Source organism: Manis javanica, chromosome 4 (genome assembly GCF_040802235.1).
Source record: "Manis javanica isolate MJ-LG chromosome 4, MJ_LKY, whole genome shotgun sequence".
In the NCBI taxonomy this organism is placed as follows: Eukaryota; Metazoa; Chordata; class Mammalia; order Pholidota; family Manidae; genus Manis; species Manis javanica.
The window spans coordinates 135,713,974-135,738,771 of NC_133159.1; the positions used below are offsets into that span (position 1 = coordinate 135,713,974).

Here is a 24,798-nt window from a genome sequence, read left to right on the forward strand (position 1 = left end):
TAGTCATTATTGATGATCTTATTTCATAATTGTCATTTGTTTGTTCCTATGTGGACATGAGACAGGGACCGTGGGTGTAGTCAGAGTAGGGTGAAGGCCTCTGGAAAAAGACCCCTACAAAAACTTCATATTAAACAATTAAGCAAAGACAAAGTCACATTAATTCTCTAAAGTAAAATATCAAACTAAAAATATAAGCATTCTTCAGTGAAGATTAGTTAAAACTAAAAAGCCAAGAATAACCTGGCCTGGAATGTTTGAACATCCCCCAGATAAAAAAATACCTCAGCATAGCCTATGTCTTGTTTGTATCAATTAAATGAGGCTATTGTAAAATTTACTTTAACTTTCTAAAAAGCCCAGTTTATCTTTAACTTTACTCAGATGCTGCTTTTCCTCCTCCAGCCCTAATCAAGTCAATAACTCAGTTCACCTTGAAAGCAAAACAAGCAGCCTTGATTTATACACTCCCAAACCAAGAAACTGCTACTCTGAAAAAGGATCAAAGCAGTAAATTTCTTATGTTAACTCTAAAAAATAGTCCAGAAAATTGATAAGAAACTTAGTGTCTCTTCAAAAGATAAACATTTAGAGACCATCTGGTGGATCTGCATCCCTAGCTCTTTGTCTCTCAATAGCCTATAAATCCCCTAGACAACGCCCCACCACAGGCTCTCTTGTGCCCTCCTGGCTCATGCCAGGAGCTCTGTCTGTCCTCTCGCTGTATCTCTCAATAAAAGTCTCCCTGGCTTTCCTACCTTGACTGTTTGCTAACTAAGTTCATTCTTCAACGCCTCAAACAAGAACCCCAGCATCAGACATACATGTGATATTCATTTTAAATGATACTAATTTTTTCCAATTTGTACTATGTTGGTCACAGTACAGCTGTCATTGTGTGTAAGACATTACACTAAGATTACAGAGATTTTGAAATAAGAAACATACTACCAGTCAGAATTTAGAGTCTTGGTGAGAAAGCAGAACACAGATCACAAAAATAATTTCAGAACAATGCAAGTATGAACAAGGTTTTTACATATGTAAAACTTAATAGCTGTGTTAAATTGCAAACATGGCCAACTTTTACTTGAATTATGCCGGAAGGCAGAGAAGTAGACTGCTTACAACATGGTAATCAGCAGGCTTCAGTCTCAGCATTCTTTTCCCTGTCCCTTAATTGTCTTAGTAATTAAGTAGCAACTTAACAAATAGTAGCTAACAGCAACAAGAAGATCAAGTTTACAGTAATATTCAGAACATAATCTAATTAGCTTTTTAGATGTAATTTTAATAGGACTGTAACTAGTCAGCTCCAATCAGTAACACATACAAATATATTCTCAGAGTATGGGGTAGGCAGGAAGGGCAGGAGCCTTTTAAAAGTAAGACTTAATTCCAAGAGGAAAAAACCACATTCAGTGGCCTCTAACCCCACTGATTTTTTTAAACATATAACTATGAACAATACAAAACTAAAGGATTAATGGAGACAAAACTTTTTTTGTAGGTCCTACAGATTTGAGGAATATCACAGTGAATAGTGTACCTAACTGTACACATCTTGATAAAATTAAAATTAATTTCATTGTGTGGAATCTGGTGCAGATACAGAGTATTAATTAAATCTTTACACACTCCCCAAATTTTCCTTTGATAAGACCCTACTTAACAGAAAGCCATGAAAATGACATTGGATATAAAAGGACGAATACATAAAAATAATACAAAAATCAATGCCTTTCCTATATTTCAGCAATAGTAAGAAAATATAACAGAAAAAAGACCCCAGCCATAAAACCTACAAATTATTAAATATACTAAAATGCATAATAGAAATCAAAATTATAACATTTTACTGAGGAATGTAGATTCCATGCCTCTAAATGGGAGGCTTATAAAGGCACCCAATTTCCCTGAAATTAATTTACAAATATCATGCAGAAAAATAGATTCTTATTGGAGTTGGAAAAATGATTTAGAAATTGGAAAAGTAAATTCATGAGAATATCCAATAAAACATTAAAAAATAATAATAATAGGGACCTGAATTGCCAGATACAAAATGCATTATAAAACCATACACACTAAAGCAATGCAATTAAGATGTCAAAAAAAAAAAACAGGCCATGGAACAAAATAGAAAGCACAGTAACAGAAACAAAGCATTTGGAATATTATTAAAGACATTTAAAACCAAGGAAGAATGAATTAGTGACTGTTACATGGACACCTGGTTAATTAAATGTGACAAAAAATACAGGTGAATTTTACCTCATACCATACAAAATAAACTCTTAAATGCATATGGAACTTGACATAAAAATGATACCATAAACAAAACAAAAGCTGATATAAAGATTTTTATTACTCTCAGGATGAAGAAAGTAGGATAGCAAAGTAGTATGAAACTATAAAAGGAAAAGAATGATAGATTTAACTACCTAAAAATTGTAAAATACCTGTTGATCAAAAACAGCCTTAAAAATTGTTAAAAAAAAAAAGACTAAGGAGAAGAAAACAGATAAAAATAAAGGAGCACAGAACATTCTTGGGTAACAATTTAGTAATATGGTTATAAAATCTTTAAAATAGGTATGACCTTAACACAGCAATTCCTTTTCCAGGAGTTTATTCTAAGACAGTAGCTACAAGGATGGGGGTTATAGTGTTTAAACTGAAGGAGAATAAAGCTGGAAACAACCTGTCTGTCTGAAAATGGAGATCAGTTTAGTAAATTATGACATAAAATGGGCTGCTATGCAACCACTTGAAGTGTTGCAGACACACATTTACTGTCATATTTGCCATATAATAAAAAGGTTACAAAACAGCATATACAAGATAAATCTTTTCTGCATGATACTTCATATTTTATTCTTCTTTGAAGCACACAGAGTTCCTCAGTTCCCCTTTACTCAAGTATGAACTGATGAACTGATTCAAAATAATTTTGACAATCTCTCTAATCAACATGCTGCTTTTAACTTTTTTAAAAGTCAGGTTTATTGAGGTGTAATTGATTTACTGTGAAGTCCATTCCTTTTAGTGTACAGAACATTTGCATCATCCCAAAAGGTTTTCTTCCCCCAGCTCCCAAGCTGGCCCTGGGCAACCACCAATCCAATTTCTTTTCCTATATTTTTGCCTTCTCCAGGATGTCATAGAAATGAAATCATACATTATATACTGTATATATTATATACAGTATAGCCTTTTGTATCAGGCTTCTTTCACTTAGCATAATGCCTTTGAGATTCGTTGATATTGTTGCATATATAAATTTTCCTTTTTATTAACATGTATTTCACTGTATGAATGTACATAATTTGTTTATCCATTCCCGCCGTGATGGGTAGTTGAACTGCTTTCAGTTTTTAGTGGTTATGAATAAAGCTATGCATCGATCTTAGTGTGGACATATATTTTCATGTCTTTTGGGTAAATATCTAGGAGTGGCATAGCTGGGTCACACAGTAAGTACAAGTTGAACTTTAAACTGTCTTAACTGTTTTCCAAAGTGAGTGTACCATTTCACATTCTTACCAGCAATGTATGAATGTTTTAGTTGTTCTGCATCTTCACCTGACAATCTGCTTAAGCATCTGGTCAGATTTTTAATTTTAACTGTTCTAGTAGGTGTGTAATGATACCTCATGGTTTTAATGTGTATTTCACTAACTAATGATGTTGTGCATCCTTTCATGTCTTTATTTATCATCTATATTGGGAGACCTTGGAAGCCAGAGACTGCTGGTGAGATTGTAGAAAGGAGGGACCTTGAGAAAGGAATCCCATAAAGTTGTTTATGAACTCCTGGGCTCAACCCTGAACTGCACATGGGTGGGTCTGACCTAAAACAGCATACCACAAGCACTGAGAACTGAACCACAAAACAGACCACACAGGTCCCAGACCAGCCCCTGTGTGATGCAGACACAGGACAGAGCTGAGGAGAATTGCAAAGTCTTTGAAAACTGAACTGACATCAGAACCCCAGCTCGCAAAAGGTGAGTCAAAAGTTGCAACTGAACTAACTGGGTCATTCACTGCTAGAACAAACAAAAAGTTTACCATTTTTTAAAATAGGATTTAAACAAGGCTCAGATCTCATAAGATTCAAAATGTCAAGGATATAACAAAAAATTATTTGACATGCAAATAACCAGGAAAATGTCAACCACTTGCAAGGAAAAAATATTCCACAGATTCCAACTCCAAGATGCCCCAGATATTAGAATTATCAAACTAACCTAAAGCAGTTATTAATACCTAATCTGAACAACAGAGAAAAACATTTTTTTTTTTTAGGAAAAGAACAGTACCAAAAGGTCTAACATTCTTGTCTCTGGAATCTCAGAAGAGGAAAAGGATGCAATGCTAAACACTCTAAGGAAGTATAAGTAAACATTCTTGAGATAAAATGAAAGAAAGAAACAGAATACATGAAAAAGAACAAAATGGAAATTTTAGAACTGAAAAATACAATAACCAACAGTAAAAAGAAATGACAAAGGGAAAGAGTGAGTTAATGTGGAGACATATAAAAAGAAATGACCTAATCTGAACAACAGAGAAAAACATTTTTTTTTTAGGAAAAGAACAGTACCAAAAGGTCTAACATTCTTGTCACTGGAATCTCAGAAGAGGAAAAGGATGCAATGCTAAAAAACATGTTGAAGAAATAATAGTTGAACACTTCCTAAATTTGGCAGAAGAAACAAACTTAGATTTCAAGAAGCTTAGCAAAACCCAAACACGGTAAACTCAAAGAAGTTCATGTGTAGGTACTTCACACTGCTCAAAACCAAAGGCAAAGGGAAAAAAAACTCTTGAAAGTAGTAAGAGAAAAATGATACACTTATATAGGGGAGTAACAATTCAAACAACTGAATTTCTTATCGAAGCCACAGAAGACAGAAGACAATGGTACAAAACGTTAAAAAAGAAAAGCCAACCCAGAACCCAGTTTTACATCCAGTGAAAATATACTATTTTCAAAAACAGACATTCTCAGTGAAGGAAAACTAAAAGAGTCCATCATAAGCAAACCTGCTGTGAAAGAAATGCTAAAGAATTATTCAGTCAGAAGAGAAATGATACCAGAAAGAAACTTGGAACTTCAGGAATTGAAAAAAGCAGAGATGGTAAAAATCTGGGTAAATATAATATAGTATTTTTCTCCTCTTAAGTTCTTTAAACTATGTACAACAGTTGAAACCAAAAGTCATAACACTGGTGGGGTTTTCAATGTAAATACATATAGTACTCATGACAACCTCAACATAAAGGGGAGAAGAAAAAGGGCAGGATGGTAAGATTTGTACATTCTTCTCGAAGTGGTAAAATACCAATCCTAGGTAGAAGTATGAAAAGTTTAGTATATAAATTATAATTCTTAGAGAAACTACCAAAACAAACTCCACAAAGAGATAGAGTCAAAAACTCAATAGACAAAATGAAACGGTAAACATTCAAACAATCCAATAGAAGGCAGGAAAGAGGAAGCAGTGGAATAAAAAACAGAGGCACAAACAGAAAAATTTTAAAGTAGACCAAAATCCAAACATATCAATAATTATACCTAATGTAAATGGTATAAACGTACCAACTAAAAGACAGAAATTGCCCGACTATATGCTGTCTCTAAGAAACTCAGTTTAAATATAATGGTATAGTTAAAAGTAAAAAAATAGAAAAAGATACATAAACCATGCAAACACAAATCAAAGGAAAGATAGAGTGGCTATTTTAGTAACAAATAGAGTAGACCTCAGAGCAAGGAACAGTGCCAGAGGTAAAGAAGGATATTACATAATGTTAAAAGAGTCAATTCAGCAAGACAACAGAATTCAATGTCATCAACTAACTAGATCTAAACGACATTTATCGTACATCCCATCCAACAACAGCAGAATACACATTCAAGTATACATGGAACATTCATCAAGACAGACCATATCCTGGCTCATAAAACAAACAACACATGTAAAAGAACTGAAATCACATAAAGTATTTTCTTCGACGTTATGGAATTACACAGAAATCAATAACAGGAAACCATCTACAAAATATCCTTCTCTCAATGAAACCTCATAAAAATAAAGCACATTTCCTCTGAGTCTATAATAACGGGCCATTCCCAGAAGGCAATTTGTGAGGTGTGATATCTACCACAATCTATCTCTTTTGAAACTCATAGGAGTCCATCAATGTGAAAAGAGTGGCAGGCTAATGGTTTTTTTTTTTTTTTGCAAGGTAAAAAAGATAAAGCTATCCTAAATTTAGAATATGAAAAAGTATTCATCAACTTCAAGTTTTAGTTTAGAAATTACTTTTTAAAAATTATCTAAAAAAACTGGAAACAAATGGGAATACTAACTGAGTTATGAATAATTTAAGAACTTTTCTTGTAGGATGCCATAAATAAACATTATTTGCCATCTGTGTTAAACTTAACATTTATTTTTCCCAAACTAAATGTCAAAGACTGTATAATAAGTAATTTTAACTAAATAGCTGGCTCAGATGTGTTGTGTTGATGTTTTCCTCAACAGAAAACCTACTTGTACAAAGGTGAAGCTCACTGTAACAGAGAACAGCCATTCATATGTAGGTAGGCCCAACGTCACTGACAGCTGCAGCTACTTCCAGATTGGTTAACACATTGGTGTGCTTTCTTTCAAAGCTGATGTATGTGGCTTAACATAGAGTAAATGACGAAATGTCAAATTTCAGAACAATACTCAGTCAAGGAATATTTTAATTTTGGCAGTGTAACATTCATTTTAAGCATACCTCAAAGCAATAAAGCACTTTACTAATAGTATAAAAGTCAGTTATTTATCCTACTTATTAATAATCATAAATAAGCAAGCCTCTATTAACTATTATTCTTTTAGGAAGCTAAACAATGACCTTCAAATGTTTTTATTAATACTAAAATAATTCTGAAAAATGTGTCACACTTCACACATTTTTAAGTTTGTATCTAAAAGTTTTCATCTTAACTTTAAATAGTTGCAAACAATATAATTTCCTGCATAATATAAATTTTAATATTTTAAAATAAAACCTTAACATTATTTTAGATGAATCCAAATGAATAAAAATACTATAGAGATCCAATGAGCTGAATGCCTTAAGTATTACACTTTTGTCTTCTGGATTGAATTGTTACAATAACTACTGGTATACAATTTATCAGGACAGCATAGTTGTATTGTAAATTTTGATAAACAATAAACATTTGATGATCACTGAGAATAAATCTTTTAATAAGAAGTTTGGAGTCATGCTTTTATAATATCATTCAAGTAATCACCAAACTGTTCTTTTTGTTTGAGTGCCCTGGAAGTTTTAAAAACTCTTGAGTCAACATACCATAGGATGATACAGATGGACAGAAAAGCACACCTATCTTCAGTCAAGTGAGAGAAGAGGGCATGTGATTGAACCTTCACAGCTAGCATCTTTCTGGGGGCAGACCAACTTAGGGAAAGAGTAGGTATGGAAGATCTGGATATTTCCTTAAATTTATCCAAATTAAATTAGTCTCTTCCTCCTCTCCATACATATCTCAGTTTAAAAACCACTGGTTTAGACAATTTCCTCTATTCACAAGGGGAATTGACAAAGAAAAAAAAGGTATAAATTTTGCTTTTAAACCTACCTATTAATCCACAATTTTTTATGTTCAAAAAAAAGGAATGCAATGTACTATGAAATCTATAATGCTTTCATTCCTTTACCAGTATCAAAGAACAAGACTAAAAAGTATAACATCAGGAATCCAACACCATAATAAATAGTGATCAGTACTAATTGTTACAGGTGAATAAATCTGATCGAAGGATCTACTCATACCTATTAAACTCCTTCAATCTATTTGTCTCACAACTAATTTTCATATGCTTTAAGATACTTAATTCATCTTTACTATGGAACCAGTCCCTATTACTGTTTTCATTACAGAGAGATATAGTTTTTGGGGGGTGCGGTATACTTAAATTCAACCCTTCATTCAAAGTTGGGGAACTAACAATTCACTCATTTCTCAAGTAGAAAGTCGATAGAAAAAAATATAATCAAAATTCTTCAGTGTTAAGACTTAAACACAGCAAGTGTTTTAAAAACTTGCCTCAGTAGGCCAACTATAAAGTATCAAACTATTACATAAGAACCCTATACATCTTTTACAGGAAAAAAATGTTATTTTTTTGCAAAAGGAAACGCATTTTAGAGTGTAGGAGTAAAGATAGCCAATTTCCACTCTAAATTTAAATTTGGAGCTTACTATTATTTCTTTAATAAAACTATTCCAAAGGATAGTGAGAAGTTCTCACAACTTTGACTTCTGTGAACAATTTATTTATAGGTAATAAGTGACTTATTAAGTGATAATTTTTCACTCCCTGAGATATTTTTTTAAAAGCCAGAAGTTTTAAGTGGAACATCTCAATCAAAAAATAGGAAAAAGGAGGTTTCCCTTGAAAAAAATTACCCACATTCCTAGTCTTTAAATTCAAGTTCACTTAGACTAAATTCTCACTGAACTTGGTCTTTATATTCTGAACAACTTATCTTACGCAAATGTATTTCCTTCACCACTCCCACTGAATATATATTTGCTAATGATATGATTCTACAAAGTTAACTACATTACACAGTCCTGTGTCTGTTTTCAGTCTTGTCTAAACTTGGTCAACATTATCTCTCACACAACTTTTTGAACTGCATTTTCCTTGTTTTAAAAAAAATACTTTCCCATTCTCTACCACCTGAGTTAAATACAAGAAAGTAAAAAAAGAACATTAAATTTTTAGACATCAGATCTGTAGAGTTAGGGGCCAAATCCTAAGGTTGGGTTTAGTGTTTGATTCTCAACCTTTAAGTAAGTCTCACATTACAAAATACACAACTGCACTGCTCCTCAAGGTCAGATTGTATATTAGACTCTATTTCACTTTACTAAATCAAACTCTTGATTCAAGTAGATGCCAATATTCCGTTTGAGTATTGTTTTACGTTTGTGCTTTTAAGTTAGGCAGCACTCAGATTAAAAGAGAGAGAGAAAGGAAGGAAGGGATCCAACTAGCTCCTTAAAACACAAGCTCTGGTAAGACCAAAAGCACTTATGAATGCATTTGATTATCAATAGTATTCTCAAAACATGAACAGACTGAGAATATCTGAGAATTAAAGAGCATTAATTAATTACTATCTCAGCATTTCTTAAAGAAAACATCCCAGTACAAAATGCCAGAAGTACATATACTTTGGAGGTAAAAAGTACCCATCTGTGGGGGGGGGGGGAGGGGGAGGGAGCGTTGGGGGCAGATGTGTATGTGTGTGTGTGTGTTCTAGTTGAATTTCTAGCTCCCAGCAATTAAATTATGCCAAGAAATAATATCAATTCACTTTACAAAATCATGTACACTGCCATATGCTTTCCTTATGTCTTAAAACTCCTAAATCTCTTCATCATCTTTACCTCTTTCCCAAGTTCCAGAGCCTAGTCCCCAAATGCCCACTGTGTACTTCATCTAGTACATCAAGTACTGCCTCAAATTTTCACTCCTCTCCCATCTAGAGAGAACACATATATACATACACATACATTCACACACACTCCTCTCATTAGTTTTCCCATTTCCCATTTTTCCATTTCCATTATCATTCTTACTCATCCAGGCTCCAAACCTCACAGTTACATCTTTAGGTCCTTCAGCTCCTTGACACTCTGTTGTATTATTAAACTGAAAGTCAATCCTACAATTCCTGCACAATTTCTTTTATATCTCACACTCCCTTCTCTTTCTTACAGCATCCTTCTAGATAAAGCTCTTATTGCCAAAAAAGACCTCACTCCAAATGACTGTAAAAACCTCCCTAATTTCTCTTCTTTTAGGACTCTTTACCTACCAATACTTTTTGTGTAAAGATAATTTCAAAATAGATAACACCACACTGTTCTTCTTATCAAAGATTCACACTCTAGCAGGAGACACAAACTATTAATGACACAAGTGATAAGCATTATACAGTTGTAGAAGCAAAAAGCTCTAAATGCACACAAGTGACAGTTGCTACACAGGAGGATTCAGAGGAAGTTACAACTGAACTGGAGAAAAGCTATCTAGACAAAGAAGGGCCCAACATGTGAAGGGGCTATTTTAGGGGAAAGACAAGGGTTTAGTGGCAGGATAAAAGTAGGAGGTACTAGAAATGAAGACTGGACGCAGACCTTTAGTGTCATGCTGATGAGTTTAGATTTTGATCCTATTGAAATGTGAAACAAGAAAAGATACAAGAATGCTTGAAGTTTTTGTAGCTTTGCTACTTTGCTTCTAGTATGTACTTTTTATACATAATATTAAAAATAAGTAACACAGCACTAACTGAGCCAGATACATCTTCCATAAATAAGACCAATGGTAAGTTACTTATCATTTACACTTCAGTTAGTAAACAGACTGCAGGAGAATAAGATGAGGACAATATTCTGTATATGTTCATTAGGTCAGACTGATTTAGTTATGTTTTTTAAATTTACTGTCTCTATTGCTGTTTTCGTCTTTGTGATCTAACAATTACTGAAAGGCCTGTTTAAAATCCATTGTATTAATGAATGTGTCTATTCCTTAATAGCAGATACTATATTTTTTCTGTTCTTTGCTCTTCATTTGACTCTTTTCTTGTTTGGTTTAAGTAGATTCCAATTTTCTGGTGTCATGTGGATTAATCCATAATACCCTAAGTTAAATGACCCAGAAAATGCTCAAGAATAAGATTTTCAGTTTACTTAAGGACCAAATCTAACAGTTTGGTTATTATTTTCTCCATGCTATCTATTCCCTTTCGGTCAGCAATCTACTTCAAACCAAATATACCTCAATATGTGGAGCACATGAGTGCTGCTTAGTCTGACCTCCACTTTACTCAGAGAATGGTTGCCCACATATCAAAGGAGTTACATTCACACATATGCATGCAAGCAAACTGAATTAGTTACAGTATATGCTATCTGGTCACATTTTATAACTCTCTGCCCATAGTATAAAAGGACAGAGAAGAAAGTTTCATAAATCCATACGTCTTCTTCCAGAGGGGGAAAAAATTAAATTACCAGTTTGGAAAGACCCAGCTTCAAGTTAGTAGTGGTTTAAAAAGACATAAAGCCTGTGGTAGCTGTCCTACCTGGCCACAGAATGCATAGATTCACATGAGCAACACCTAGGCCTGAGAACTATATTCCTGACCAATTTCCTATCTGAATACTCATTCGTAAGATAGGGGAGGCAATCTAAAAATAGGTCATCTGAGATAACATTTCCAGCTTGGTCCTCATTGGAAATGACTGACATATAAACAAGACAGGGCAAAATAAAAAGCCTATTTAGTTATCACATGCTAATTTACAAGGTGTTTTGTTCTGACTTAGAATTTGAAAATAAGTCAGTTCTACCACAGAGTGACCAAAAACAGTGTTTTTTTAAACTACAGGTCATGATCCATTAGTAGGTTGTGAAATACATTAGTGGGTTCAGATAAGCTTTTTTTGTTTAATGAAATGGTAGAAACTAGAAAAAAACAGTACCAGAATACATTACAAAGCACAGTATTATGTCATGAAATTGTTTCAGTTGTATGTTCACACATGTGAACTGTACTTAAATAACCTAAAGGTATTTTATATTGTGGGTCACAAAAAAAAAAGTTCGAAAACTAGGATCTACCAGTAAGACAAGGTTATTTTCTCAGAGTGTGAGAAAAACTAGGAGGAATGTTTTATAAATTTTTGTAAGATTAGCTAGTCTAAAGGTCATCCAAGATTTTAAATAACTATATACTCCTTTTTCAGACGCTGAGAATTCTTTATTCAAAAATTTTAAAAAGTCTTATTGGTCACCTTTTATGTGTGACCATGCTTCTATGTGCTGGAAATAGAAAACAGAACAAAACCAAGTCCCTGCCCTTATGAAGCTGAAATTCTACCAGAGATGAGTGGCCATGGTGCCGGGTGCTAGGCTAAGTGCTGTATCTGCATTTTGATTTGGGTCTCATAATAATGAGGTAGATAGCATTTATCTCCATTTTATATATGTGGAAATTGAGGCTCAGAGAAATAACTTGTCCAAGATATCTCTTTCACACACACACACACACACACACACACACATACATGGAGGGCTAGTCAATGGCAGAGCTGTGATTCAAATCTGAGGCAGCAGGATTCTAAAGCTCTGCTCCTAGCCACTATAATACACTGCCTTCTAGAGTTCTTGCATCTGCAGGAAAATAAATATAACAGTGCTCGGTCCAAGAAAACAAGTTACTCAAAACTGTGACTTTTGATCATGTAATTTCAATTATAGGTGGTCTGGGGTGACTTGCCGATTTAAAAATTTTATAAGTTGAAAGAGGGCAATTCTTAAAGTTGGCCTAAAACTACCATTCAGTTTTATTAAATTTGCTTTGGAATAAACATACTAAACCATCAGATGATTTTTAAAATGCTTGCAAAACTGTGAATAAATAAAAAAACAATGGTAGACAAAAGGCATACAAATCCACACACTGTGGCTAAAAAAAAAAAAAAAAAAAAAAATAGAAAAAGGCCTGCTCTATGAATACATTCAGCTTAGGCTCTCCTAGTGAGGTTTTAGCAGAGGTCTTGTTAGGATAGTCATTCCCTAGATGGATCCTGCAGGTTTGAGAGAAGCAAGGACCACCCACATAGGCACCTAAATATCCTGAGTCAACCCTGGCAATGAAGGCGAAGGTGGTGGGGACAAGATCACCCCACATCTCATACTTCTAAAACACTGCCTGTGCACCCTTGAGAGCAGGAATTGTTTGTTTTGCTTTCACTGTATCACCTAATACAATGTATGGCATGTGGCAGGTGCTGAGTCAATATTTGTTAAATGAACAAATGATATTGCACAAGTTATTTCTTCTCTCCGGCCTTGATTTCCTATAAAGCAAAAGGGGTGTACTTGATCAATACATCCACTTTCAGCTCTAAAAGCCTATACTTGTTTGAACTAGAATTTCTAAACACATCACATAAGGTGTCAGTAAAATTACTCCAGGACATCCGGGTCTGAATACACGCCTAGTCACAAGGTTTCACAACATTCTTACTCACCGCAGTCCCACACAAGATAAACAAAATGAACTTGCCCTGTTGAAACTATTGAAACTGCTCAATATTGCTGAGGTAGGAGAAGATATAAGTTGGTTATGGAAATAAAAAAGTATATATGACTATTCAGCTGAAACAGGAGAAGAGATGATACTAATAAAAATAGTATCAATGGCAGCAGAAAAAATTTAGCTTCTTCAGATGTTTGGAGAATCAGAAAAATCGGGTATCTGATTTAACCAAATAATCTTTGAAGGCAGCAGTCTTATTCTTTAGAAAGTGAAACACATTTACCTTCCTTAATGACCTGTCAATTAGAAATTACTCTCTAATCTTTAACAACTTTCTCCAAAAAGGAAAAGTAAGTTATTTTTAACCCACTATTCTAAATAACATCTAAAATTAATAAAGCAACTAGACTATATCACAAAACCATTAATTAATGATATCAGGTTTTATGAAATATTATTTCCTGAAGATTGAAATGGATTAAACATCAAAGTATGCCCCTTATCTATAAATTAAGTGACTTTTCAAATCACTCTAGTTGCTATGCACAGAAAGCTTGGCTTCTAAATATTTTTGACTTGGTTATGGATGCTTGATACCTACAAGAAACATTGGTAGAAACTATAGGGAAATCAGAAAACTCCAGAAAGATTTAAGTCTTCAAACTTAGGACTCCCTTTGCATGAACAGTTTGACATAAAAAGTCAAATAACAATTCAAAGGTTTAAATAAAGGCACATTAAGAGAAATGTCATGACACTTTATAATGTACTAATGGCCAATAAAAAAATAAGGAAGACATACAGCATTTTGCATGGGCAGGTTTTAAGGAGAGAAGTTTATACTGATGACATTTCCATGCATTGACTTGTTCCTTCTGCTTACTGTTAATTAAATAGCCTAAACCCTAAACAAAAGAGTTATTATTCGAAGGATATCAAAAGTTTAAAAAGCACAATAGCTGTTTTGATGACATTTAAAAAGAAAAGGTAAACAATTCAAGCTTACTTTAACAATTCTTATAAAAGTAACATGCCATGAGAATTGGGAACCCTTGTATATTGCTGGTGAGAATCGTACAGCCACTGTGGTAAACAATTTGGTGGTTCCAGAATATTACCATATAACCCAACAATTCCAGTACTGAGTATATATTCAAAAGATCTGAAAACAGGGGCTCAAACAGATACTTGTACACCAATGTCCATAGCAGCATTATTCACAAGAGCCAAAACATGAAGACAACCCCGTGCCCATCAACAGATGAATAGATAAACAACATGTAGTATGTGCATACAATGGAATATTTCTCAGCCACAGAAAGAAAGAAGTTATGATGTAGGCTACAAAATAGAAGAGCCTTGAAAAAGGTGAAATAAGCCAGATGCAGAAGAACAAATATCGTATTATTCCAGTTATATGAAATATGAAGAACAGGCAAGTTCATAGAGATGGAAAGTACATCAGAGGTTCCCAGTGGTTGAGGAAAAAAGGGAATGTGGAGTTACTGCTTAATAGTTACAGAATTTCTGTTTGGGGTGATGAAGAAGTTTTGTAAACAGACAGTGGTGATATGGTCATGCAACACTGTGAATGTAATTAGTGCCACTCAATTCTATACTTAAAAATGGTTAAAAGGCATTTTTGATACATATATTTATATATATACATGTGTGTGTTTATATATATGTGTGTGTATATATATTTTCTACCACATTAAAATAAAAAGTATTCCATGAGCACCCCAAGAATTAAAATGTAAGAGGAAAAGTGTACCTTTATATAAAATAGAACTGGGGGTCATCACATTAACCAAACTGTCCAAGTTGGCCACCTACAGCCTGACTTTATGTGCCTAATGAGGTGATGTGATGTAATCAATATAATCACCTTGCTGGAACATATGACCTCAATCTAGTGTATAGGATGTTCTATAGGACAAATGGCCTGGACTTTTCAAAGTTTTCACCATCATTAAAAAAAGAGAATATTGATACAACTGTTCCAGAGTGGAGAAACTAAAAAAAAAAACAAAAAACAAAAAACCAAACACAAGAGCCAAATGCAATGCTTAAAACTTGGATCTCATCTGAGATACCAGAGGAAATCTAAGTTATGGATAGAATGTAGGCTGGTAGTATTAAATTATTATGGTTTTCTTGGTTATGGTAATGAATATATATAGTTATATATAAAAATACCGCTGTACTTGGGAAATAAATGCTAAGGTACTTACAGGTGAAATGTCATGAAATCTGCAACCTACTTTTGGATGGTTTGGCAAAAGAGAATGTGTGGAGGAGGTGGGGAATGAGAGAGGTGGACCATTTAGGGTAGGAATAGTTTGTGAATTTAAACAAAGGATGATGGGTGTTTGTGTAGTCTTCAATTTTATTATGGGCTGAAAATTTCAAAATAAAAAAAGAAATATGATTCTTAAAAATTAGAATTCTTCAAAATTTCCTTTTTCCACTCAGAGTATACTTAAGAGAGCTAAATGAACAAGGGTAAAAATAAAGCAAGTTCAGTCCTTTACATACCTTCTACATCATACCAATGTGCTCCATTTGTGATCCCATCTTTGAATGTCTCATCTTCATCTCCTGGACAGTGAGGTGTACCAGTTTTCATTATGGGGTGGTTTGAAGCATAGGCTTTTGCCAAGTATTTAAAGACTTCATCATCTGAGGTTTTGCTATAGATTCCAGTGGCCTTATGTTCTGGAGAATCATCAAAAGGATAGCTTGCTACCACCGAGCCACCGTGCAGATTTCCAGAAAGTACAAACCTTTGAAAACAACCAAATCACAAATCACTATAAAAAAAGGCACAGAAAACGCCAATTATATATAAAATTCTAGATCTTTCATAAATGAACTCAAGTATCTCTTAGAGACCTAGAAGACAACTCTATCAATTGTTATAAAAAGACCAACAAAAAAAGAATATGAAAGAAAGTATTGTCAATTTAACAATTTTCAATTAGTTTTTACAATTCAAGTTAATCTCAAGTAACTTTAAAGAATTTTCCCATCATTAAAAAGGTAGCTGAGTAACAGTATAAATCAATGTTTCAGGAGATGTCATAGGGAATTCTAAATTCATGTATTAGGTTGAACAATATGAACTTGCCAGCAGTCAACCACTTTTGACCTACACAAATGACAATTTCATATAGTTCAACCTAATACTTGTATTTCATAATGTGTTAATGCCACAGAAAGTATAGCTTATATAAATAAATATTTGTTGAACACATGAGTTAGGTTAGTAACTTTCATGCTTTTTGTATTATTATCCAAACATTTTAAGATAGGGAGCCCAACTTAAGACAGAAGATGTTCTGCCTCATTCCAGTGTCATAATGTATTAAGTTCACATTTCCAAGAGAGAAGCCACAGTTGAGAAAATATGGGGGGAGAACCTGATACACTGAGCTGCTGCTTTCAGAGTAAGACAATGAGGCACATAAAAAACTCATTTTCCATTGCATCACTGTAGAAGTTGCTTTCTTTCTAGGCCCAAGGTTTCTGATTGGGTCATTTAAAAAAAATTGACATGGAGACAAGGCTGTTCCCATAAAAGAAATGCTCTTTTTATGTTCTACTTTTTAGTGAATCCATTTACAATTTGGTCAAATTTATAGATACAGAAATATAAAGAACTTCTTTTATGGCGAAAGCTAAATGCTGAAATACGGTCAAGTCCTATTTATATATCTTTGCTCTCATGTAACAGTTCAAACTGTTACTATGAGTACAGATTAAACACTTCACTTTGCACTCCAAATTGGATTTTCTTGCTTTTGCTTTTGTTGTTGAAATGAACTGACCTTCAGAAATTCTAAAATGGGTTATATATAACATTCATTTCTATATGCTTGAAGGAAAATTAAACCTGTTGAATGCCTAATTTGGCGGGGTATTTTAAGTATAATCAATACTATCCCATAGAATATCAAACATTGAAAATTACTTGTAACACAGAATCTGTTCATCAGAAGACAGAATTTAGCCAATAAAAACAGTGATTAAATACTTGAATAGATTATGAAAAGAGACTAGTTAAAAACTAATATAATTATAAGTAGCAGTCTTCCAGACACCAGAGGAGAATGCCAGTTGGTGAAGCGTAACTGCACAGGCTTTGAGGCCTGGCAGACATGGCTAAGAACATTTGGTCTCCCAGACCTGCGCTCACCAGCGATATAATATGACCAGGAGAGGTTACTACCTCTAAATTCACTGGGCCCCAGTTTCTTGCTCATCTGTAAAATGGAGATTAATTCTACCTGCTTCTCAGGGTTGTTATGACAATTAAATAAGATAATACATGTACAGCACCTTCTAGCCTAAAAGCTGCTTTATAGCATCTGCTCAACAAATGTTCATTCTTTGGAGTTACCTAGCATCCTGCTTTGGGAATCAATGCTTACCATTCTACTCCCCACTTCCATGGCTACCCTTGGGTGATGGAATAATACAGAAACATTAAGTGTATATTCGAACATTCTAACTCTACCCAGCCCCCTCTTCCCCACTGCTAAGGTAATGTACTTTCTGAAATGCATGCCTAAAATAATTTAAGTACTCTCCCTCAACCCCTGATTTTTGGGAAAGTTACAAGACTGGTCCAGTTCAGGCAATCCATTCTGGAACAAATTGTCTTGAATATCAACTATGTGATTAATTCTAAGCAGTAGGAACAAAACACAAAACAGTGAACAAACACAAAAATCCTCCCCTGGCATTTGTATTCTAGTGAAATAAAATGGGTAACTGAAGATGCATGCTACTTTAATTATATGTTTTCAATTAAAACTTCAAAATCCCAGATTCTCTATTAAATGCTGTTTTTCACTTTTTTTTTATATTTCTTACAACACTTCTCAGAAATATTATTAAAATGGCCTAACTGAACACTCTCAGAACAATGAAATATTTACAATCTATTTGAGTGATAAAATTAAATTATTAGATTTCCCTTACTCTATTTACATAGTCTTAAAAGTACCAATGCCCCTTTTGTAAGGATTTCAAGAGAAAGTGGTACCTATTATAATGGCTATAGAATTACTGCTGTAAGTCTTTGTCAAACCAGCTTTGCATACTAATCCAATTTTGATGGTTTCCATTCAAATAAATTCTCTTAGGTGTTTCTCGTACTTGACTTCCATATCATATATCATTCCTTGCATAAGATTTAAAGTAGCTGCTAAATATATTATAAATATTATAAACAGGAGTCTACAGATACTGAAGTCAATCTCTAAGTTAACCTAGTACGTCCTCTAGAAAACCATATAATTTAAAAAATTAAGAGCATTTGGTGTCTGATAAGCTAAATTCTAAAGATTCAGGAACCTGTTGGTACATACAGAAGCCCCCAAAGTAGTCTGCACCCATCCTCAGTAATATGATGCTTTTCACAAACATAACCAAAAAATCATTTATATGCTAATCTCCTCTTAAAGTCTAAGCAAGTATATTTAAATAAATAAGTGTAGTGTGCTGAAACTATGGGGGTTGAGTAGGCTATAAAGTCTTTATGTTAATGATAGAGTTGAAATCTTGCATATTTCCTAAGTATTTGTGTCAGGTATCAATAGTATAAAAACACCCACTGGGTGAAATATAAAGTGAATGAAAATAAATTTCACTTTCCTAAGCAGAAAGAAGTAAGTTTTAATTTTTACAAATACAAAATAACAAAAAATCTATTTCTAACATAGCTGGGTAAATAGTATATCCATAAATAATCAAAATGATTGATTTCACAAAATACAATGAAAAACATGATTTTCCCATACACTCATGTTTTTGATATTTAAAATTCCTGTCCATAAAGCTGACTCTATATTTAGGCATTAACCTTAAACTGTGTACATGCTTGTGTTTTTAATTTTACTCACATATCAGTGTTCTTTGTTATTGATTAATCACTAAATATGCATTTTGAGTTAATTTTTTGAGACTGAGGGTGGAAGGATATACTTTTCACCCTATGTAGTAACCTATTTTCCCCTCTGATTTGAAAGTGGTTAGGTATGATTAGGGTAGTCCATAGCCACAGAATAAAATGACTTCCAGTATAACACTAACTGATACAGATGAGCTTTTAAAATCCTCACAAGCTCCTATCATTAAACTAACTGGCCCAAACCATAACTTATAATCAAATACTGGTGAGGTAAAACAGTTAACCAAAGAGAATTTTTGGTTCCAGATTTAAAGTTTAAAGCTTTCAGTAGCCCTCATGGTGACTTGCATCAAGGCAAAGTTCATTTTCATTCTTGGTCACAACAGAATAATGAAGAGAAAAATGTAGCCACAGAATTTATATCCCTGCAAGGGTTGTAACAGGGCATTTTAAACATGTCATTTAAGCAATGTAAACAGTGTACCTGACACATCTCATCACAGCTTCTGACAATAAGGTGTATGTTAAAGTCATATTTCTTATGCAGATGTTCAGAGGTCATGACCAGTTATCTTTGAAAGAAAAAAAAAATCTTCCCAGAAAGTGTATGTTAAACTAAGTATTTACAAGGGATCTCAAAAGGAGTAAAGTAAAAGGTGAAAGATAAAATAATCTAGAATTATCATAATGCCCACAGATTTTCTAGGTCTGCCAAATACACTGAAATCTTATAGAAGAGATGATTCCAAGTTCCACAGAGAAACTCCTTTGCTGGTTCTTTTATCTATCACTCAGAAATCATCTTTAAATCAAGATGAAAAGATTAATCATTGCTTCACAAGTCTTATGAAGACACAAAAATGAGGATATGCTGGTAAAGCTGATGCTCAAAAAAGGTTAGAGGGGCATGCTCGCTTCAGACATTATTCCACCTAGAGTTAAGTTCTCTCTTTTTTATTCCTCTCCCCCTCCTTTTTGCTGAAAATCCTACCCATCTCTCAAGACTCAAGTCAAGTTCTACCTCTTCCAAAGAGATGATCCATTTTATTGCAGCCCACACACATTTTGCTAGTAGGAGTGTTTTCTGTAAAGTTTAAACAGGTACATAAATATACTTCATGTATATTTATTTCTCTTGCTATAAACCGATTTCTTGAGGTCTTCTAATTTTTAAAATCCTACATAGTGCTTAATAACACTTAACACTTAAAGTGTGTATTGAGTGTAACAATTAGCTATTCAGCGCTGGCACACATAAATGGCATCAGAAATCCTTCAGAGAGTCTAAAATGAAGCAGCTCACAGATGAAGGCTCCAAATCTGAACAGGTTCTCCAGCCATATCCATATGCTCCTTAGCTGAGTCAGAGGTAGACTGGGAGAGAACCAGTTTCTGTCAAATAGCCAAGAGGAAGACCCTGAGTGTCATTTATCATTTCTGGGCTAGTTTCCCCATGGCTGGTAAGGGCACAGATTAAGAATCAGATTGCCTGAGTCTAAGTCGCAGCTACATTCCTACCATGCACGTTATTTAATCAATCTGACCCTCAGTTTACCCACATGCAAAACAGGGATATTAATGGTGTCGATCTCATCAGGTTTGTGGCCAACATAAAGTGAGATCACCCAGTCCCAGGAAAGGACTTGGCACAGTGCTTACAGGAGTAGATAATAGCAATTTGGGCTGCTTATCTATAACATTGTTGAACTGACCCAGGTTACAGTTAAGGTCTCTCCTGTTCGCTCATCGTCTATGCTCCTGTGAGAATAGTAACCATAATGTCAGAGAAGAGTCTCTCCTGCAGCCAAATAGCTCTTTGTATCCGTTTAACAAATGAGAGCCTCTAGGCAGCGCTTCTCAAACAATTAATGGGACTGGAGGCTGAACAGCGTGGGCCCCGATCACCATACCGAGTGTACGTAGCCTTCCACCTTCCTAAGCCCCGTCTCTAAGGCCTGCGAGCACTGTTTGAGCGCCTACTGGGTGCCAGACCCGGCCTCTGCCTCTGGAGGCTCACGTGGATTGGATTTGCGGGAGAGGACATGGCACATGGCACTCACTTGTTCCTGCGCATCCAGCCCATGAGGGCGCGCACCTCGGGCACGTCGTCCAGGGCCGGGAACTCGCCGGTGCTGAACTGGTCAGGGAAACTGCGGTTGAGGTCGCGGCCGCGGCTGTTGTCGCGGCCGCTGGCCCCGGGAGGGCCACTGTCGCCGAGGCCGCAGTCGCCCTCGCGGGCGCGCTCAAAGCCATCGGGGTTGAGGCTGGGCAGCACATACACGTCGGTGGTGTTGAGCAGGCGGACAAGACGCGGGTCCCCGCGGCGGTAGCCAGCCGCCAGCTCGCGGGCCAGGTAGATGAGCACTTGGCGGGACACGGTCTCGTCGCCGTGCATGTTGCCTACCAGCTTCACCTGCGGCCGGCCGGGCAGAAGCGGCCCCGCCGCGTCGGGCCCAGCGTCGCCGTCAGGGGGCGGCGGCCCTAGGCCGGCTGTGAGGCGCAGCACCCACAGCGGCCGGCCCTCCACCGATCTGCCGATGCTGAAGAGGCGGGCCAGGCCCGGGGGCCCCGCGGCCACCGCCTCCCTCAGCGCCGAGCCCAGCTCCTCTTCGTGGTAGTAGCGGTCGAACTGACCCTCGCCCGCCTCGGCGCCCGCGCTCGTGGTCGTCGTCGTCGCCTCCGCTTTCTTGATGTGCGCTGCCCGGGCCGAGCTCCGCAGCAGCAGCAGGCACAGCAGCAGCGGGAGGCGCCCTGGCGGCCAGGGCGGCCGCGCTTCCCGGCTGCTCGCCATCTTCCAGCAGCGCCGCTAACCCGGCTCCGCTCCCTTGGCTCCGCACTCCGGGCCGCCGGGGCTCGCCGGATCCCCTCCGCGCCTAGCAACCCCATCCCGCCCTCCGGCCGCAGCCAATCGTGGATGGGCCTTCTGCGCGTCACGCCTGGGGGCGGGGCTGTCCTTAAAGCAGCCGATTCCCTCTGGGCGTGTCTTCCTCCAGTCCCGGGCGAGTTTGGACTGTCTCTTCACTGAGGTTCCTTTCGCTCACTTTCCCTCCCCCCAATTTCCTCTTCTGGGTTTGCTTAACTTGTCCTCACTCGCTCAGCCTTTGAGATCTTCCCTGTGGCTTACCCCTTAAATTCTCACCCATTTTTATCTGAATGCTCTTACTAGCTCCCTGCCCGTCTTTGTTGCAGCTTTCCCAGAGGCGCTTTAACGCTTAGAACCGAGAATCAAGAATCGAAAGAATCAAAAGGTTCGAAAGAATCAAAAGGTTCGAAAGAATCAATGACTCAGAAAAAAAAATTTTTTTTTTAAGGTATGAAAGACTCTACCTTGGAAGACTCAAAGGACTCATTAGCCCTTTCCACCTTCCACCCTTTCCACTGGTGTCACCCTGCCTGGGCTTAAGCCCAGCACCCTGCAAGCCCAGCGTTGAAGAGAATGGGACACTTGGAGTGTCAGAAGGCTCACTACCTCACAGGGCAGTCCGTTCCAGCTTTTACTCTCTGTGTTGAGAGACGGTGTCACCTTTATGTGTGGCGGAAATCTCCGTTATAGGCTCCCTTTGTGTTCATGTATGTATTTCTTTAGTGTCACCCCAGGTAATTTCACTGCCTCCAGTCCCTGTGTGTGCTGCTTTCGGCCCTCGGCAGGCAGATTTCATTTCATAGTTCACTTGCCTACCTCTCACACCCCTCTTGAGCAAGTTTTTTGTTTACCTGTGACCTCAGAATGACATTTTTAAAACAGCAGGTATGACATTTGTGGGAACACTGGCTTGTTGAGTGTAAGTCCTGAACTCCTCAATATTCCATCAAAGCTGGCAAATACAATGTTTGTCTTTTTTGTCTAGAGAAGAGGGCTTTTTAAAGCTGATCTTCAAAATAGGCTTTAGTCACTTTAGCTTAAAGAAACACAAAACCTCACAATCCTGCTATCAAGTGTGAAATTCTAACCATCTAACAATATAATTGCAATAACTGTTGTGTTTCTTTTTTTCGGAGCTAGGCGTTTCAAGTCCTCTTCCTTGAACTATGATTGAACCCTAATATGACTAGTAAATAATTCATTCATTTGTCAGATTTTAATGAGAAAATTACTGTGTGTCAGGTTCGGTGCTGGTAAGCAATTCGTTCTGCTCAGAGACTGGATACAGTTTGCCGTAAGTGCTACCACAGAGATATGGGGGCCTACGTGAGGGAAACTTCATTAAACCTGAGGAGAAGGAAGGGAGTAGGAGAGAAACTGGGGATGTTGGCTGGGGAGAGAGGAATTTTGGGCAGAAGGAGGAGCAAGCACAGAAGACTGCAAGGCTTGAGGGCAAAAACCTGCATGTTCTGGGAAGTGCACGCAGATGAGAATTACTGACATCAAGGAGCTCATGGGTGTGCAGGTGACCTGACAAGATACAAACCAGAGAAGCAGGACCAGACCCGAAGAGCCTCACTGGTCAGGCTCTGGGGAGCACTTGATAAGGAAGACCATGGATTTTAAGCTAGTTTAGAAAAATCCTTCTGACAGGAACATGGGAATGGAGTGGGAGCCAAGTCTTGAGACCCAGAAACCTACAGGAGGATGTAATCCAAGTGGACATGATTAGGCTCTCAACCCCTGGCAGTGCCGTGGAGGTGGAGAGAAGGAAATGGGTTTTAGGAGGGAAAGTGTACAGGATCTGGTGACAGAGGATTGTAGGCAGCCTCCAAGTTACAGCTTAAGCACCTTGCCGGTGTTTATTGAGGTACAGGATAGAAGAAAGCAAAGGTTTAGGTGAAGATGATGAGTTTAGTGCAGTCCCTCTGGTTCTGGTGAACGCTTCTTGTCCTCAATGCCGCATCTGGCTTAGTCTGCATCGTACACAGCAGCTGCAAGTCATCAGAAACAAAGCCCCAGCTCTGTACAGAGACCACTCCCCGCACTCCTGCCCCCACTGCCCTGGGGAGTGCTTATTCATTACAGCATGCACTTTTACAATAATCCTAATACAAGAAGCCCCAGGGGACACGTTAACCTCTAATCAAATATTTCCTTTCCTTTTCTATCACTTCACTCTCCTTGAAACCGCTTCCTCCCCTCATTCCTCCAGTCTCACCTAGTGAGGCCCTCTTGAAACAAATAAACAAGCATATATAAACTGAAATAATGTGTAACTTGAGCCATCATCCTCTGAGGAGTCCACAGGCCTTCCTTGATGTGTTCTGCAGACTCTTTCAGGTCTAGAGGCTCCATCCTTAGCAAATACACAGTGCCAGTGGTGAGAAGTGAATTGCAAAGCTCCTGACCCTGGGACACCTCCAGCTAAGTACCTCCAGCTGCCCCAGAGAAGTCCTGAACCTTCTAACAGGTGTCCCTTTCCACCTCCCCATGATGACAGTCTTGGCCTCACAAGTGAGGGAATTTGGTTTCGAAAAGCTTGAAAGTAAAAAAGCTTCCTATTTTCAGAAACAGAGCAGTAATGACCTGGGTTTTTTGTTTTTTTATTTTTTTAAATTTTTTATTAAGGTATTATTGATATACACTCTTATGAAGGTTTCACATGAAAAAACAATGTGGTTTCTACATTTACCCATATTATCAAGTCCCCACCACCCATACCCCATTGCAGTCACTGTCCGTCAGTGTAGAAAGATGCCACAGATTCACTATTTGCCTTCTCTGTGCCACTCAGTTTTCCCCAAGAAACCGCCCCCCCACACACCATTTGTACTAAACATAATACCCCTCAATC

General features: G+C 36.9%; 1 protein-coding gene across 1 annotated transcript in view; it reads right to left on the reverse strand.

Moving 5' to 3' along the window:
* CPD (carboxypeptidase D) overlaps positions 1 to 21,957 on the reverse strand; it is a 63,338-nt gene extending 41,381 nt beyond the window's left edge. The window contains exons 1-2 of the mRNA XM_073235062.1: positions 21,139 to 21,957; positions 15,700 to 15,947 (exon numbers count right to left, since the gene is read on the reverse strand). Coding sequence (XP_073091163.1) covers positions 15,700 to 15,947; positions 21,139 to 21,869 — 979 coding nt within the window. The 5' untranslated portion in view covers positions 21,870 to 21,957. The remainder of the gene's footprint in view (positions 1 to 15,699; positions 15,948 to 21,138) is intronic.
* Between the last annotated feature and the right edge of the window lie 2,841 nt (positions 21,958 to 24,798).